This window comes from Myodes glareolus, chromosome 1 (assembly GCF_982192425.1).
Source record: "Myodes glareolus chromosome 1, mMyoGla1.1, whole genome shotgun sequence".
NCBI lineage: Eukaryota > Metazoa > Chordata > Mammalia > Rodentia > Cricetidae > Myodes > Myodes glareolus.
The window spans coordinates 20,461,435-20,480,034 of NC_142026.1; the positions used below are offsets into that span (position 1 = coordinate 20,461,435).

Here is an 18,600-nt window from a genome sequence, read left to right on the forward strand (position 1 = left end):
TCCTGGCAGCACGTCTCTTGTGCATTGAGAATGAGTTGCTTTTTTTGATGCCTGTTTTTAACTTGGGTTTTGGCACAAGGGTAGGTTGACATAATGAAATGGGTATTGGAGACAGCATTTGGCGAAATAAAATTACATGGCTTCTACTGCGATATTTGGTAGACATTGAGCTCTGTGTCTCCTGGTCTTTGGTGTTGGCCCAACTACTTAACAACTCTGGGCATGGGTCCACTCATGTGTTAAGTAGGGCTAATGACGTCTACTTCACAGAATTTCTGTGAGAAATGATAAAATCTAAGCAGTCCATGACAATTATTTTCCTTTCCTATGACTGCATTATTTTTTGAAAAGATAATTGTCAGGACAAAAAGATCAGAGGGACAAGTAGAAGTTAAAAAGAGAATAGAAATTTTTTAATTTTAAAACTTTTACCCACCGTACAACAAATGTTAGAATGCATAAAATCCTGCATGTTTTAGGTCAGTTGGCTGACAGAACTTTCTGCAACAAAGTTCCAGAATGTTCTACAGCAATGCTACGCCATACAGCAATTTCTGGCCATATTTGGCTGTTGCACACATGAAATGACATCACATGAGACATTAAGAATAATTTAATACAAAAGCCTCCATGGATATTGTGTTTAATTCCCTCATAATAACAATTGTCAGAATGTGTTGAAACAAAACATTCACTGAGACACATCTGTTCGTGGAAGTACCAATTACTTCAACAGGATGATGGGTATCAAAGAGGTTCCTTATGGAATTTGTTAGCCATTTGGGCAAGAGATTGCTCTTGCCTGGACTGTTTGATGTTTGCTGTATGAACTGGACACGCAGGACCCACAGAAAAATGACTGCTGTACTTAACCTAAAGGTGAGACTGTCCTTCAGGGTTCCTGCTTCATGAAGGAGTCTGCTAAACACTCTGCAGGACACAGAAGAAAGCAACTAATGGACTTTGCCATTATGAGGCAGAAGAGATCTTCAAATTTCCTGCTTCATGGAAAAGTCTACTGGATACTATGTGTGTGGGGGCTAAAGATTGGATGCCCCAATAATACGAAGGAACTTCGGGTGACTGTCCAGGTGGCAAGATGTTTCTGTTAATTCTAGATTTTTGGAGATTGCTTACAATGCACTTCCTGTTTACTTAAGTACTATATCCTTCTGGAGTCTTTGATGTAGTTGAAGAATAGATAGAGTTATAGTTTTCCTTAGTTATGATCAAAGATAAAGTAAATATAAATATTTCAACTGTAATTCTTGCTTGATACCTGTTTTGTTATATGTAATTTTACTATGTTAAATTTAAAACCTTTTTTACTTAGACAGAAAAGGAAATATGATATGGGAAGTCCTTCTGTATTAGTGTTCCTTTTATTGGCTAGTGAATAAAACTGTTTTCAACCAATGGCTTAACAGAGTAGAGCCAGGTGGGAAACCCAAACAGAGATGTAGAGAGACGGTGGGCGGAGTCATGGAAAAGCCATGTATCGGCCAGAGGAGATAGACAACTCTGCTGGAGCCTGTGAAAACTTTTCCTGTAGGCCACAACCTCGTGATGATGCACAGATTAATGGAGATGGGTTAGTTTAGGATATAAGGAGCTAGCTAGAAGTACGCTTACGCTATTGGCCAAGCAGTATTGCAAATAATATGGTTTTGTGTGATTACTTGAGGTCTGAGCAGCCGGGAACAAATGAGCAGTCTCCAACTACAATTCACACCTCTGCCTCAACACTTTGTGTCATCACAATAGCAGCGTCTAGTATTATGCCTAACGTATGTAGAGTGTCATGAAATAAGGAGTGAGGAAGGGAGAAAGGAGGAGAAAGGGAAACAATGAAATAGGCAGTACCACTTCATTCTAAGGCTGAAAGGAGCTGCTAAAAGTCTTTTAAATAAAATGTTCAATGCAGGGGAATTTTGGGGATAGAACCTGGTGCAATGGGGGGCATACTTCCAAATGATACTGAAGGGATTTGCCATCTCTGAGAGAACCAAAAAGAGTAGACAGGGGAGGGGTCAGTTCAAGATTCCACATTTCTGACATTGTAAAATAGGTCCTACAGAATATGTTGAAGCCGGCATCTTGTGTTTATACGGAACTCTGCTGACCGTGTCACAGTCGCATGTGAAAGGGACCAGCAGGAGAATTGCTCTGTGGTGCATCCCTTGGTCACCTTTTTATTCATTCTATAGTGACACAAAAAAACCCATTCCCCCCCCCCAAAAAAAAAAACAATGTTGGGTTTATTTTCATTAACTGTTTATTCATTATAAATAGTAAATATTTACTGCACTTTTTACATGAAAGACATTTTTACAACACATCATTGTTGGTTGAGGCTGCAACACAAAGATACTATTCCATCTCCTGTTCCATCACCCTTGCCCAACTTATAAAATAACTCAGTTCTATATCTAGTCCCACTAACATACTACCTCATTGTTCTTAAGTCTAAAGGGAATGCATTTGTGCCTACCTCATTCGTGGTTCCAAGAACAGAAAGAAATAAATAACAGCACCTCCCACCTTCTTCCTCTTATCGTTTCAAAACACGGATTTATTGACATCCTAAGTGTCACCACATAAATGTATGTAAACCTCTGTTCCCTATCATCCTTTAAGATTGGGTATCATTGTATAATTTAAAAGTACATGAGAGCCACATGGACATTTCTGTTCTCGCCCTGCCTTTTGTAGAAAAGAGACGAATGTAAACGGCATCACTGTGGGAAGCTTAATTCTCGGACATGGTCTTTGAGCAAAAGGAGCAAGCGGGTGGGGGCATTGGCGGTTTGGCAAGAGCAAACATCACTGCATTCTACCACAATGAGTTACAGGCTGCAAAAATAAAAACACCTGCAAAAATAGAGTTCTGACTTCATTTCTATCACCTTGGCCACGGCCAAAGTGTCTGTGAGGTACACAGTATTGCACGCTGAGAAGCAGATACGTGATAGATGTCGCTTCCTCTCCATCATGCCCTTCCCCCCACCCAGACTGGATCCCGATGGCTGTGTCTTGGGAATGAGACACTGTCGATCTATCCCCACAGCAGGACACACTTATTCTCATTATCCTACATTTTTTTTTATGAGACATATCTGGGACACTGATTGACAACTAGGTTACAAATGAGGGAATGGCAATAATTTATTGGGGAGATCCTTCACCTCTAGTCTAGCTTCCTATGAAACGGTGGTGTTGATTTTCCTATCAGTTTCCAGTGTGTCGAAGTCAAGGATTCCTCCATCCCCGATTCATTACGTAAGCAGGATGCGTGTCATAAACCTGGTCAGCCTTGGTCATCAAACCTGTTCGATTTCAAGAATTCAACTATGATATATGAGAACATTGTGCTTGCTCAGACCAGTTCACGTAACTCTCTCTGTCACACACACGCATGCACGCACGCACACACATGCGCACATGGAATGTTTTAGCTTCTTGATCAACAACAAAGGGTTGGGGACATTTAGCTATTTAGCCAGTCACTGGCTTAAAACGGTGCATTTTATAGCAGTGGGCCTTCCTCATCTCTGCTGCCATTTTTCCAAAGTGTTCAAAGAATCTGAAACCGACTACTGGAGAAAGAAAATCAATCACTTTCTTTTGTCTCCACCTCCCCCAAAGGCTGATATTTTTTATTTTATTTATTTTTGTTTGTTTTTTTTGTGGGTTTTTTTTTTCTGAGAAGATTCTTCATGTCTAGTCTGTGGAGGCCGGAAACAGGGCCAGCTTAGCTCCAAGTGGACAGCTCAGTTACGCAATATCTGGCTTGAGATAATGAAAGGCACCTGTAAGGAAACACACGCAGCTTTTTAGGTCACGCTGGGACAATTCACAGTCAGGGGCAAGATCAGCTACAGGCTGACGATGTCATATTTAATACCACGGTATCAAAGGATCGAGACTAATATTTTTATTCCTGAGACAAGTTTGACACAACTCTGTGTCCTGGGCTTATCCCCATATGATCCTGGCGCTGACCTCATTAAGAACATGTGTTTCTAATGCCAGAGGTTATTTCATTTTGGCCAACCTCTGTGTTTTACCTACTGACAATCCGGCTTTACGTCCCAGCAATTAATAACTGCAAGATGTTATTGACATCAGTTAAGAAAATAATTACACAAGGGAGCCCGTGCTGGAGCAATCAGCCAGCTTTGCCACCAAACTGATACTGGGATGAAAGACTTAATCATGCGTCCAGTTCCCCTTTCTCAGACAGAGGTGATCTGTCTCCCTTCCAGGGGGAATTACCCCCTAGAACGTCCAAGGCTTACTTTGTCCATACTGCCCATACTGGTAGCCTGTGACAGGGTCCATACTGTAGCCTGTGGTGCTATAGGTTGGGGGACAGTAGGGCTGAGATGTGGGCAGACTGTCCACATTCTTCATATGTTCCAGTCTCTGACTGCAGCTGGCTGACACCGTGGTCGTGGGTTCCAGGCCCCCAGTGAGAGGGGAGAGAGCATAGTCGGTCTGAGGCTGGTGTGGTACCCCGCCGTGGTTGGTCAGAAGTCCCATTACCTGCAATAACAGGCAGATTGGAAGAAGTTAAAGTGTGGGCAGAAACAGATGGCAGGCCAGACCCATCGAAAGATCTTGAGAGGCCAACTTTTATGCCTTTGGAAATCTATCGAGGAATGGTTCTGAGGACTTTGACCTCGATTCAAAGCGGCAGCCACATGACCTCACCCAATGATAACATCTGACTGCAGTCTCAGAAAAAGGAAGGGGAGGGAGAAGGACAAGAAGGGAGGAGTGGAGGAAGACAGAGAAAGAGAGATTACACCACGTCCGTCCACTGTGATAACATCAGACTGGAATTTCAAAGAAAAGACGTGAGCAACAGAGACAGAGACATTGGATCAGTCTATACAGAAAAACTCCTAATATCATACATCTGGACACCCAAATGGTTGTGTGTGTGTACATGTGTGTGCGCGTGCATTTCTGTATGTATGTGTGCATGTGTGTTTCTGGGGATTGGACTCCTGGACTTATACATTCTCAGCAAGTACTCTATCATGCAGTTTTAATCCCAGCCAGGCAATTAAAAAGTCACTTGTACACATGCTTGTGTGTGTGCATGCACATATGTGTGCTATATATGTATGTATTAATAGGTGTGTTTGTATATGTGTACATGTATATGTGTGTGCACATATGTGTGTATGTAATACATATGTATGCTTTGTGTTCATGTGTTTTATATATACATATATGTGTGCATATATTTATATATTTGTGTTCATGTGTATATGTGTGTGCATCTATATATGTATATTGTACATGTGCACACACATATATGTATGTGTTCATGTGTATATGTGTGTGTGTACATTTATATAATGTGTGTGTATGTATGTGTGTGTGAATTAGAAGTTGGGGCTAAAGATGTACCTTCAAAGTGATTGCCTGACATAGAAATCCCTGAGTTTGAACACCCCCACACACGCTGGAGTCAAGTTTTTGTGTATGTATCCTGAGACCTCAATGTCTTTTTTGTTCACCATGTTGCCTCTCCAAACAGCTTCTTTCATTCATGAGTGAGCAACTAGAAGTCACTCCCCCGCCCCGGCGTTCCCTTGTGCTCTCCTCATTATATCCACGCTGCTGTCTCACTTTTCCCCATTGATTTGTGAGAAAAGTCAACGGAGAGCTATGACGCTTGCTGCTTTCCGGCCCAGCACTGCCTGGAAGCAGGGGCGTCAAGCAAATGGTCAAGGATTCTTCAGGCGGGCACAGTGGCTAAGGACCACAGTCCAAGCCCTCAGACGTGGAGGCAGGAGAATTGTCCTGAGCTGGAGACTGGCTTATTCTATAACGTGAGACCTTGTCTCAAAAAACCCAAGCAAATCTGAAGATTCTCCTAGCACTTACGTCTAATATCTGCTCATTTCTTCCTTCACAGATTCGCAGTTTACAGATAAGTGTTGTGTTTTTGTTTTTGTTTGTTTTTAAAAACACACGTGGGGATTTTTTAGGGCTCTAAATGACTCCAGAGAATGGCACCTTAAGAAGCAGTAATCACAGAACAGAAACAATCAGATCAGACCCAGGAAGTTTTTCCCAAACTCATACGCACTTTACCCTCCCAACCCTTTCATCATGAAATGGCAGTGGACAACTAATACAAAACTAGAAAACATCCACATAAGAGAGAAAGTGACTTTTCTCAAAAAGCAACTGCAGAAGAAATCTACTAGTGGGTGAAGAATCCTCCCTGAAAAGAAGGTCCTACTAAGAACGTATATAAATCAGGCACACTATAGCTGCACAACAGTCTGTCAAGGTCTTGCCGAAATAAAAACCAACCCAGACCACAGTCCTCCATGCTAAGCACAAAGTTAGGTTTACAGGCAGGCAATCCGGGCAACAGACTTCTGGGTCTGAGGCCTCTATCGCAGGGTTTAGAAAGGCAGTCATACACCCCACAAAGCCTTCGTACTCCAATTAGACAACAAGGTCCCATAACTTCCTTTGGGGAAAGTTTGCATAACCTTAGAAGTAAACAAAATCTTGATAAAGTTTTAAACTGATCCATCTTCAGGAAGCCACACGACACCATCCCTGAGAGATGCTATTGCCTTTCTCCATCCAAAGGCCCCTCGCCTCCCTGCGCTCCCTTTTAATTGCTGATAGGAACTCATAGAAGGCAGGCAAGAGCAAGGCAAAGCAGCACAGGAAGCTATATGGTAAAGTGTGCAAAGAAATAAAAAATAAATCAAATTGGAAGTTTGATCATCAGGTAGCCAAGCCAGGCTTGGAGATTGCAAGCAAGTGACTTTAACAAAATGAAGAGCCAATCAATAGGCTCACAGCAACAGGAAGACAATCACTAGAGCATGGCTTCTAATGGGATCCTGTCCAACACTGTTGTTAAGTTCATTCCATTTGAAATTTTCAAATGTAACTAAGAATGTATTTAAATTATTTCCTGGATGCCTTACACCTTCAGGACTCTCCCTCCTCTTCTTCCCCCTGAGGCGTTTGTGGCTCTTCCGTGCGCTATACAAATATACTTTTGTAATAAACTTTTTCAAATCCCCTGCCACACATTTCTTGCTGTATAACTTTGAAGGAAACAGTAGTAACTTTTTCCAAAAGGAGGAGGAAACAAAATGGGAGATTTTTTTTCTTTTTCTTTTGTTTGTTGTTTATTTGTTTGAGACAGGATCTCCATATATAGCCTGGCTGTCCTGAAATTCACTATGTAGACCCGGCCCGTCTCAAGCCTCTACCTGCCTCTGCCTCCCACATTTTGGATTAAAGTCATGCCTACTCAGAGTCTTAAAAGATGGGAAACATTAGCCAAAAGTTCAGCTTATGAGTGTCTTCATGCAGCAACTTTTTGCAGCATTTGTGTTACAGGCAAAAAAAAAAAAAAAGAACAAAATTTCACTTTAAGAACTTGAGATATAGCTATTGGAAGATAGAGAAGATACAGCTGTAGTCAGGACAATGGATAGACAGCCTTTAAGACTCTTAAGTATTTGCAAAGGACACACCTCTAATTCCTCTACTCTAGAGGCAGAGGCAAGTAGATCTCTATGAGCTCAAGACCAGCCTAGTTTACATAGGGAGTTTCAGGACAGCCAAGGCTGTGTAGAGAGATCTTGTCTTAAACAAACAAATGGAGAAACAATGACTAAAGTAACTGCTTCCCCCTAGGAATGGCCTTTGTTCCACAGCCCTGTGACTGGTGTGAAGGAAGAAAGAGAACTTGAAACCTGGCCCCTTTCATTTCTTGATGCAGCCCAACAGGGTGGCACTGGACACAAATGTCTATTCTCATGGTGATCCTCACATCTTAAGGACTGGAAAGCAGGGAGCGCTGGCACGGACCTAAAGTCCCAGCTCTCAGAAGGCTAAGGCAGGAAAACTGAAAAATTAAAATCAGCCTGAGCTACATAGAGAAACCCATTCTCAAAAGAAAAGAAAGAAAACAAAGAGAAGGAGGACTGGAGGAGACGGGAAGAAAGACTAACAAATAATTATCATGTTATTTGTCTCAGTAATTTGCATCGTGTGTGTGCGTGTGCATTTGCGTGTGCGTGTGCATGTGTGTGTATTATTCTTTTGAGATGATTTCTCTGGGTAGTCTTGGCTGCCCTGGAACTTGCTCTGTCGACTAGGCTGGCCTCAAAGTCACAAAGATTCGCCTGCTTCTGCCTCCTGAGTGTTAGGATTAAAGGCGTGCGCCACCACCACCCGATTGTCTCAATAATTCATATTGAAAACTGCAAATACACCATTTTAATCACCTGCCATTTAAAAATTAAAAGAGAAATTGGTGAGAGAAGTCGAATATATCACTAGAAACGGCTTTACTTTCCCTTGACATAATTCAAAAACCTCAAATCTCTGTGGAAGGGTCCCGTTACACTTTTAAGTATGTTTCTTTAAAAGCTATTTTATGCTTCATGTGGTTCAAAGGAAACTGTAGAAGCATCTTCTCATGAACAAGAAGTTAGTAAGTAAGCCTCTTAGCCCTCCCCCACACGGTCTTGGAATGCCATGCACTCACCCTCGTCTCTCCCATTGTGCTTTTCCTACACAAAGCCTAAAATAAAATCTTCACTTGTTGTGAGACGAATCCCTGGACTCCTCCTTTATACCATTAATAATCTATGTATACTACCATACTAGCTTTTAAAAAAAAAAAAATTGGGGAAGCACAATTGCTTTGTTTTCAAAAATAATTTCAAAGAAAACGATTTCAAAGTGACTCCACTCTGCCTCGCAGATGCTGACCACATTTTTAGGAAATGGCAGGTAACTGAGGGAGATTAACAAGGAGGAAGAGGGGTTTTCTTAAAAAAAGGTTCTCTCCTCTTGGGAAAAGATGAGAGTCTCTTTGACTGTTTGGGAACCTATATATACAAATATATATGTGTGTGTGTGTGTGTGTATGTGTGTGTGTGTGTGTGTGTGTATGTGTGTGCACATGTGCACGCAAGAACATGCATAGGTACGGTGTGGGGTGGTGGGAGTACGCCACATGGCTACGGAGATTAGAGGACAACTTACTGAAGTCAGTTATTGCCTTGCACCATGTCCATCCTGGGGGTGGAACTCAGTCTCAGTGGCAAGCGCCTTTATGCCCTGAGCCATCCCACTGGCCCACGACTCTTTTATTTTTAAGTCCAGTTACATAAAACGCTTAATCAAGGTATCTGAACAAAATATTCCACGAAGCGCATTTCTGCACTCCCCTGCGGTGTTGCCTGGACTCTCCCTCCGCCCTGTGTTACAGGGTGGCCTTTACAAACAGACCCCCAAACCTTGCAGCTCTGCGCTCACACTTCCTCCACCCACTCCCCCATTGCTTATTAGAGACATTTTCTGAAGATCCCTTTCAGCCCATTCTCAAGTTGCAGGATTCTGAATGGGTTGTTTACATCTTGATTGGGAGATTACATGGTTCAGGAGAGACCAACTCTTAGCAACTGCTTCATGCCACATTTCTCTTGAATTAATTTCCCTATTGTAAGATTAAATATAAAAGATTAAAAAAAAAAACTATGGGCCAAATTAAGGTTTACATTTAAAACGATGTGTCTGGAAAATATTTGCCTTGGCACAAACATTATGGCTTTGCTCAAAGCTTATCAGAAATCAAAATGACTAAGCAAATTAGGGAGTGTGCATAGGCACTTCTTTTTGCCTTAGGATGAATCTGTGTTCCTGTCTTCATTCTCCTTCTTGCTCTCAAGTAGTCAGATGTTCTTTTGATTTAGCATTAATTAACATTTAGTTAATTAAAAAACAGCTTCGGTGACGGTGTGTAGTGATACACAGTGTTGTTCAATTGTTGAATTTGTTAATCCTTCTACCCCTGCCTCCAAAAGCCTATTGACTACAAATTTTTTTAGATATGATTTATTTCCAAAATTAAACAAAAAAGAAAAAAAACAACTGTCTATTGAATACCAACACAGGTATCCTGGGAATCCATTAATGGTTAAATCTTAACAAGTGTACCTTTGAGGCTGAAAAGCCTCAATTTTAAAGAAGGCACAGCTTCTCTGAAAATATCTTCAGATTCAAATGCCTTAGGAATTATTCTGCAATTGATTAGCATCTAAATAATTAGATTTGGGTCTTGTCTGTTTGAAAAGCTGTAAGAAAAAGGGAAGTTGCCTACAGGCAGGATTTTCCCTTGGGGTCTGTGTGGTGACCTTCTCACCCATCATGAGTGTTAGGCAAAGGCCCAGGTACGCTTTTACACAACCAGAGAGAGAAATATGCAACCTGCCTAGCTTAGGAAATCCCGTTTTTTGTTTTTTGTTAATTTTAGCTCACATGTCACAAGTAGCAATGCTTAATGCTAGGTGAAAGAAAAAATGAGTGCCAGACACGTAGGTCTCTTGTGCTACACACACTTCCAAGTTACATTTGCAAACTGCACAAGGAGAAGTAGCCTGATGGAACTCTAACTTCTGTCCCAAGACCGAGCACAGAAATCAAATCCAGTTTCTAAAGTCTTTTCAGTATCTGTTTCTCAGTAGAGCTAAGTGATTAAGTTGACAGCCATGCACTTTTCAGTGATTTTATCGTCATCATCATCATCATCATCATCATCATCATCTTTGTTTTGTTGTTTTGATTTTAAAGAGCTAGGGATCAAACCTGAAGCCTCATATATGCCAGGCAAACACTCAACCACTGAGCTACATCCTCAGTCAAACAAATTTTTCTAAGGACTAATGAACAAAATATAAATCAAGGCAAACAGCCTAGAAATGCAAGAGGTGCATACACACATATGTGCATGCGTGTAATTCTAGTTTACTTCTAATCAATGATGAACTGTTCTGTCATATCTACCTATCATCAAAAAAATGAGCAAATAAATTCCATTAAGAAGTTCTGTCTACTCAGATGAAAAAGTCCTGCTTGTTAAACACAACCGATCCTGGAATATGTTGGACTCACCACGGACATAATAAAATTCTCATATGTTTTAATTCATTTACGCATGCCTGCATTTAATATGCTTTGGGACCATGTCTATAATTAATATGATTTATGAGAAAGGAACACTTCGGTATTGGGGGATAAGACACACATATTTTTTTTTTCCTTCTATGAATGAAAAATATAACAAAATACCTCAAGAAAAAAATTGTTGGCCTGTAGCGTATTACGGGGAACTGAGAGAGTCCTGAGTAAACTTGGGAAGTTAATGATATCCTCTTATCTGACCCTGACACATTCGCAGCATGTAATTTACAGAAGCTCTGTCCAGGGAATCTTGACAAATGTTCCTGAGGATGTCAGGGCAATGTTCCTTTCTAATGCAAAACAGATGTGGGTCAGGCAACCTCATTCATCACCTAACGCTGAGTCGCAAACTCTTTCCCCACAGAATGGCATTACCTGCTGTTGGCTCTTCTCATGTCAGGAACTTTCTCACAATCACAGTTGCCCTCTAAAGAGTGTGCCCTCAAACCCGTGACCACTTCAGCAACCTGTCTGAGGACATGACTGTGGAAAATCAAACATACACCAGCTTTGTTCCGTGACTGCTTCAGGATATGTTTGCTAAACGCTAATTGACCCTTTGGGACTTAGGAGTCTAACTATAGAAAGGAAAATTTCTATGCTTCGGCATCCATCAGCGCTTTAATGAGATGGTATTTTGGAATTTCTCTCTAATTTCCTATAAACTAAACCTGCATTTAAGGAAATGCAGAGCAGATCCACCCTGATAAGCATCTACCCACGCAAACTTCGCTTCCCCGAACCCTAACTGCATACATAGCTCAATCTGAGGCTCTCAGATAGCTTCCAATAAACTGGAAATCCACACGGCCTCCTTGCAATGAGTTCAACTCCAACTTCCTGAAGAAAGGAAGTGGGATATGGTCATTCCCTTTTCCCTCCACCCAGAGTTCAGAACAGGTGGAGGATGGTTTGAAATCTAATGGCTTTAATCGTGGGGCTCTGTTTAGATCAGGGAATCACACCCAAACCACAGCCAAGTGACTAGCAAAGACCTCGTTCTTTCTTTGTCTCTGTATCTGCCCTAACTAAATGGTAGCAGACAGTCTTTAGCCTTCTCTTTAAAATTAGCCATCCTCCCACCCACCCCCAAGTTCTTAGGGGACTGAGATCATGTGGAGGCAGAGGACAGAGGACACATCTGACGTTAACTAACATCACTTATTCACCTGTGCAAAAGCCAACCATTTTAAAGATAAATGGACCATGAGTTGGTCTCCACCTGTGTTATCAATCACCCATTACTTCCTAGGAAATGTTCCTTTAAACCTTGATAGTTGGCTGTTCAGCAAGTTATAAATATAGCCATGTAGCATTCACAGAGGCGAAAATAAGAAATCCTGCCTGAGAGTCAGGGGAGAGTTGACCCTGAGGGGGGTAGGGGTTGGGAGGGTGGTCCACAGAGGCACACAGACTGGGGATCAATTCCACAGGGGCCAGCCAGGCATGAATCTCAGAGCAGATCATACTAGGTTAACTAGAACTTCTAAGTGCAAGCTGTTTCAATGACACATGAGCATTTTGTGAGAAGAAAAAAAAATAGAACCATTATGTCTGTAAAAGGCACCTCTGTTGGGGGCTGGAGAGATGGCTCAGCGGTTAAGAGCATTGCCTGCTCTTACAAAGATCCTGATTTCAATTCCCAGCAACCACATGGTGACTCACAACCATCAGTAATGAAGTCTGGTGCCCTCTTCTGGCCTTCAGGCATACACTCAGAAAGAATATTGTATGCATAATAAATAAATATTTTAAAAAAAATAAGAAAAGAAAAAAAAGACACCTCTGTTGGTTCAGCACTAAGGACTGGCTATATAGAGTCTCATGACCAAAAAAAAAAAAAGATTCCCTTTCGTCTAGAAATATTAACATGCGATTCCACAAAGCACCTTGTATATGAATGTGCACATGAATGCACATAGGTATGTGGATACGTGTGTATTCATTCTCATACGTGTAGGGACCAGAGGTTGATGTTGATGTCTTCCTCCATCACTCTTTACCTTATTTTTGAGACATGGTCACTCCTGGAAGCTGAGGCTCGCAAATTCAACTAGACAGTCTGGATGACCTGCAAGCCCCAGGCCCTGCAGGCGTATGCTATAGTGCCTAACTCTTGACTCAGGTCCGCATGCTTGGACAGCAAGCACTTTACCCACTGTACTGTCTGCCCCATCTCCAAAATATGCAGTCTCCTATGTTAAGTGAAAGAAGCCCAACTTCCCACATTATCAATTACATGTGGAAGCTCAAAACTCCAACTAAAAAGTAAAAAACAAAACAAAACAAACAGACAAACAAACGAAAAACAGAATAGCATTTCCAAAAAGGTATGGAAGAAAGACCAGGAGGACAGAAGGGTACAGAGAGGATGAATCATGTGTTCACAGGTCTAATTTGATATAAAAAGTAACAGAACATTCTAGGGCATGGTAGGATAATTACAGTTGTCAACAAATAACTGAATATTTCAAAGCTGGATGTTGCCAATTCAAAGAAAAAGGGGGTATCAGAAAACCAATTACCCTGATCTAGCACTACACATTTTCTATGTGTACTAAAGGATCAGAGAGAGAGAAAGAGAGAGAGAGAGAGAGAGAGAGAGAGAGAGAGAGAGAGAGAGAGATGTTTTTCCAGTGGTGCAATCTTAAAAAGTCTCCCAGCTCGATACCTCTTCCATTAGTCATTGCAATCACTAGTCTCAGAAAAACCGGTTTACTAACCTCCAGCAGAATGCCTGGAACAATTTTTAAATATTGTACTACACATTGAAAAATATACACCTCTGATGAAACCCAGACAGATTCTTTAGGGGAAGGGGAAAAAAAACAAAAACAAAAAACAGTACACAACTAATGACTGAATCAAGTCTTCTGTGCTCGCAACACAGAGCATACATTCAGCCCGTAATTGAATAAATATGCAAGTATTCAGATTTCTCTAGATATTGCCATTTCGCAAATGCAGTAATAAATTAAAAGCTTTACATCGCATTCCAACCGCATATAAAGGATTGATTCAGACCGTAGGCCTCGTGTGAGGACCTAGCACGGCTCTTCTGTGTACTGCGCACTACAAAGACAAACTTTTCATCCTAGTAACTTAGTCATAAACTAAGCAATCGCATTCGATGTTTCTTCTGCTCCTCAGTGGCTAGAGGAATTCAAACGAGTCTAAAAGACCACAGGCAATGGTCTAATTTGTCTAATGTACAGAAGGACAGAACTGACAGAATTGCTATTGAAATCAACTCAGCAGATACACAAAACTGAACTCAGCAGAAAAGATTTGCCTTTGGCTCTGTAGGATCGTTGATTCCTGATGCTGTCATTGGTTGCCATTTCCTCTCTGTGAAAAGGAGATTTGGATCAACTCACTGTTATTCCCACAACTATCCAATTCTACATAAGTCTAGAGGCTACAACGACAGTCAGCATAAGCCAGGATCCACCTCGTGTTTTTAAGGGTAGGGACCTCAGCCTGTAGAGGCAAAATTCAAGGCACCAGGTCAGTGGCAGCCTGCATGTATTCAGCAAAGGAATTAATGGCAGCATATTCACTACAGAGCAGATGCCCCTCATCTCCCCCCAGCAGAATATGGCCTGCTGGAAATACACAAATGACCCAGAGCTCTTCTGATGTAGCTGAAACAGGCTCATTTATGATCGTAAACAGCCTTGAGTCTTCGTAAACACACAGGGCTTCTCAAGCCCTGGGAATGAGCTCATGGACCAGTTTAGAAAAGAACCAGAGAGATGTGGGGGCTTTGGAGAGCCAGCCACTTTCATACGGAACGTGTCTACATCCCAGCTTTGTTTGACACCCAACAAATCTCTTTAATCAAAATCACCCCTCTTTCCTCCGCGGATTAGTTTCTGGAAAGTGTGAAGGAAGGAAGTGGCTCCTTTGGGGACCAGGTTAGTGTGGCCGACCACCTGCTTGTCTGATTCTTCTAAGCAATAAAAGGTAAGCCAAGGGTACAGAATCAAATCAGCAATCTGTGTGTCCAATGTGCCAAACAAATGGCTTGTCAATAATAGTAGCCTCAAATAGTTTTTGAATGTATCCCTAAAAATGTCCAAAAAAAAAAACAGCTCTCTTGAAATGAGAGCAAATCCAACCTTTACTGTGTTTACCTGAAGCAGCACAAAGGCAAAGTGGTGGGGGGCACAAAGAAATTCCCATACATGATTGTAAGACTTTCATTAAAACTTATGAAACAGAAAAGTAGCCACTGTAACTATCTTTAGTAGTTTATTTTAATGACCATAGTCCATCCATATAATAATCTTTGGCCTGGGGCAAGTTCTTCTTCTTTAGATCTTAAGAACAAGCCACCGCCATCCTGCCTGGCTGCTAAAGAATGTGAGATCGTGATTAACTCCGTGTCCAAGAAAAAAATACAAGCAAAATCAAAAGCAGTCTTGACTTCCATGTATACATATTAACACTTAGCTGCTTCACCTTATTAAGTTTCAGTGCTAACAAATGTTTGTCAAAAGCTACTGCAGTGAGCACTTGGAATCTAATCTGAAATGGGACCACGCACGATAATCTAATACATATATGCATGAAACAGAAAAACTGTCTAATAAGCATAGCTGACACCAAACATGCAATTTACATACATTACACACTAATAATCTCAATCTTAACATTCTTCTTTAAAAGCAACTGCATGGGTGTTGGAGGTAAAGGCTTCCTCTTGTGGAGTGTGAATTAGGACAGAAGATGCCAGACAGAGATCCTGGCATCTCACACCATCAATCGCCTTCTCGTTAGCGCGAAGATCCTCCCATTTTTTTTCTGCTTAGGCTTCAGGTCTGGGATCTCAGCACTACAAGTGTGTGACAGTTCAACCAGACTTAGATGGATGATCAACGAACCTGATGAGATCCACAGACCGAGCCCTTCTTCCGGATGTGCTGAGTGCCAAGGGGACAGTCAAGCATTTTCAAGCTGTTATACAATTTTTCGTGAGAAATGTTCCCCCTTGGTAGATTAGCCATAAAACAGGACAGGTGTACGGGTTATTTTATTTCATCTTACCCAAAACCTGGACAAAATTGAAAGGCAGCCTCTGGGTGTAGCTTTGACCTCAGGATTGGTTAGTAACAGTTAAATGCTCTCTAAAACAAAACCTTTTTTTTTTTCAGAATTTAGGCCTATTTTCTTATTTTGTCATTGGTTGCACTCATAAGTGAGAATGAAACTGTGTCTGCTCTAAACATAAAATATGCTCATAATGACCCAGATTTATACCAAATGTAGTTGTAAGTGTTGCTGGATTGAGTGGATCTACGAATTTATGGCCTCTGAATTTGCAAACAGGACTTCCTCCCTTTAAGAAGGAGGGGGCTTTAAACTGAGTGAAGAAAAGCCTCTTGCATATCAAATGGCTCCATAGGAAAAAAAAACCTCAATGATATAAGAGTAAATGAATCAAAACCATATGGATCAAATGTTCCCTAAAACACAGAGTTTGAAAAACTAAGGGGGAAAGGTGCTTGACAAAAAAAGAAAAAAATGTGTTTTAGGTTTGACCAAACCCAGAATATTTGAAGAATCATTTGCAATTGTTGAAGAACCCTAAATGCTGCCAAGCTGACCCATTTTCATAGATGACAGAGCAACAGAGAATTTCCCCAGGCCCTCTGCAACCCAGTGACAGTACATTTTACTCAAGAGCTTGTTGGAAGTTCTCGACAAATACTGTGAAGTTTATAGAAATAGGTAGAGGTGGGGCATGAAATTATGCAAGCTTGTTAATCTAATTGCCCATGTTGGGGGTGTTGGTTCTGTGTGTTTTGGGGGTGGGGAAGCACCCAGGGTAGTATTTCATGCAAAAGAAAGTTAATTAAAAGAACATGGGCCACACGTTAAAGAGCCTCATGTCTTGAGCGTGTGGCAATATTTCCTTGCAATCCTACTTCCAAGTCAGTGTCCCCTGTCTTGACCACACGTGTACAAGATACTGAAACCAGTTTCTGGGAGCAGAAAGGGATATCATTGAGCAGTGTGTATGTGGGTTCTGTATGATCCTTGTAGCAGGAGAATATAACCTTTCAAAGGAAAGTTGCTGCTACCAGGGCAATTTCTCACTAGGGTGAGTTGGGTGGTCTTCTCAGGGTGTACTGGATCCTCGTTCTGAGCCCCATCTCCTGGAAAGGTTAAATAAGTGCGACAACTATTCAGAAGGTAGGAAATATTGAAGCTCTAACCTACCCTGCCCCTGTCCATCTCTGAGAATCCTGCCTCAGGTGTCCTAACAGATCCAGCCTTTACTAGCAAATGGGAGGCCAGGCCTTCCATTTGTGCAAACATGTGACCAGGCTCAGAGGACAATCAGGCAGTGGCAGAGAAACAAAACTGTGTGACTCGTGTTCCAAGAAGAATAACAAGGGAAGGGCAGATAGAGAGAGGGTAGGTATCATTTGAAAAATAATGTGTCTACCAGTTCCTTACCAAAAAGCTAGAACTTGATCAACCAGAGTGGCTCACACCTGCATTTCCAGCAGTGGAAGACTGAGGAGAAAAGAACGCTGCAAGTCCCAGGCTCACCTGGTACAGAGCGAGACCTTATGTTAAGAGGGGAGGGGTGGGAGGAGCAACGAAATGAAAAACAAACAAAATACAAAAAAAAAATGGTTCTCACACATTCTATTTCCTGTCAGTTTTAGTAGCCAACAAGGTGCCAACACTGGTGATCCTGGAGAAAATGTCAAATAAAATACACAAATAGTTTAAATGTGCCAAACAGATTCCACCAACAAGAGCTACAATGAATTGGTCACAATAATTCAATAGAACATTCCAACAGATGGAAAATCTATACACTACCATCCATCTTCAGTTTTAGAAAGGCCTAAGATATAAAAAGAACCCAGATTCAAGGTACAAAAATATCATGAGTGGTTGTCCTGAAAGAACTACTATACAGTCAGCATGGAATGTTTTTATTACTGGTAGAAACTAAAAGATAAATGAAAATCAATCAGGCTTAACAAAAAATTTTAAACTTACCTAAACTAAAAACATAAATTCAGGGGCTGGAGAAAAGGCTCAGCAATTGCGAGCACTAACTGCTCTTTCAGAGAACCTAGGTTTGATTTCCAGCATCCACAAAGTGACTCACAAATGTCTGTTACTCCAATTCCCGGGAATCCATCACCCTCTTCTGGCCTCTGCAGACACTAGGAATGCATGTGGTGCACAAACATCCATGCAGACCAAACACACAGACACGTAAAATAAAATGAATGAATCTAAAATTGAAAAAGCTAAATTCAATCTCCAGCACTGAAAAAAAAAAAAAAGAAAGAAAAAACCTTAGGAAACCACTCTCTGTTAATGTTTTCAAACGTGACTAAAATCCTGTCTCTGCTTTGTTTTGAAGAGCACTTCTTTTCCATTCAAGATAGACTAGATCCTAAACCAGCAGTCAAGAATCCCAGATTCGAATTCCAACCCCCTTACACTAACAGTGGATTACAGCCTCTGGTTCTGCCATTGAATTACCTGCTAAATAGATGACAAGCTAGAGGTGGAGGAGGTAGGAGTGGTCAATAAGAG

The 18,600-nt window shown here is 41.3% G+C and overlaps 1 protein-coding gene across 1 annotated transcript in view; it reads right to left on the reverse strand.

Annotated features, from left to right (window-relative positions):
- Positions 1-2,257: 2,257 nt before the first annotated feature.
- Pax3 (paired box 3) overlaps positions 2,258-18,600 on the reverse strand; it is a 96,227-nt gene continuing 79,884 nt past the window's right edge. The window contains exons 8-9 of the mRNA XM_048459193.3: positions 4,299-4,545; positions 2,258-3,809 (exon numbers count right to left, since the gene is read on the reverse strand). Coding sequence (XP_048315150.1) covers positions 3,775-3,809; positions 4,299-4,545 — 282 coding nt within the window. The 3' untranslated portion in view covers positions 2,258-3,774. The remainder of the gene's footprint in view (positions 3,810-4,298; positions 4,546-18,600) is intronic.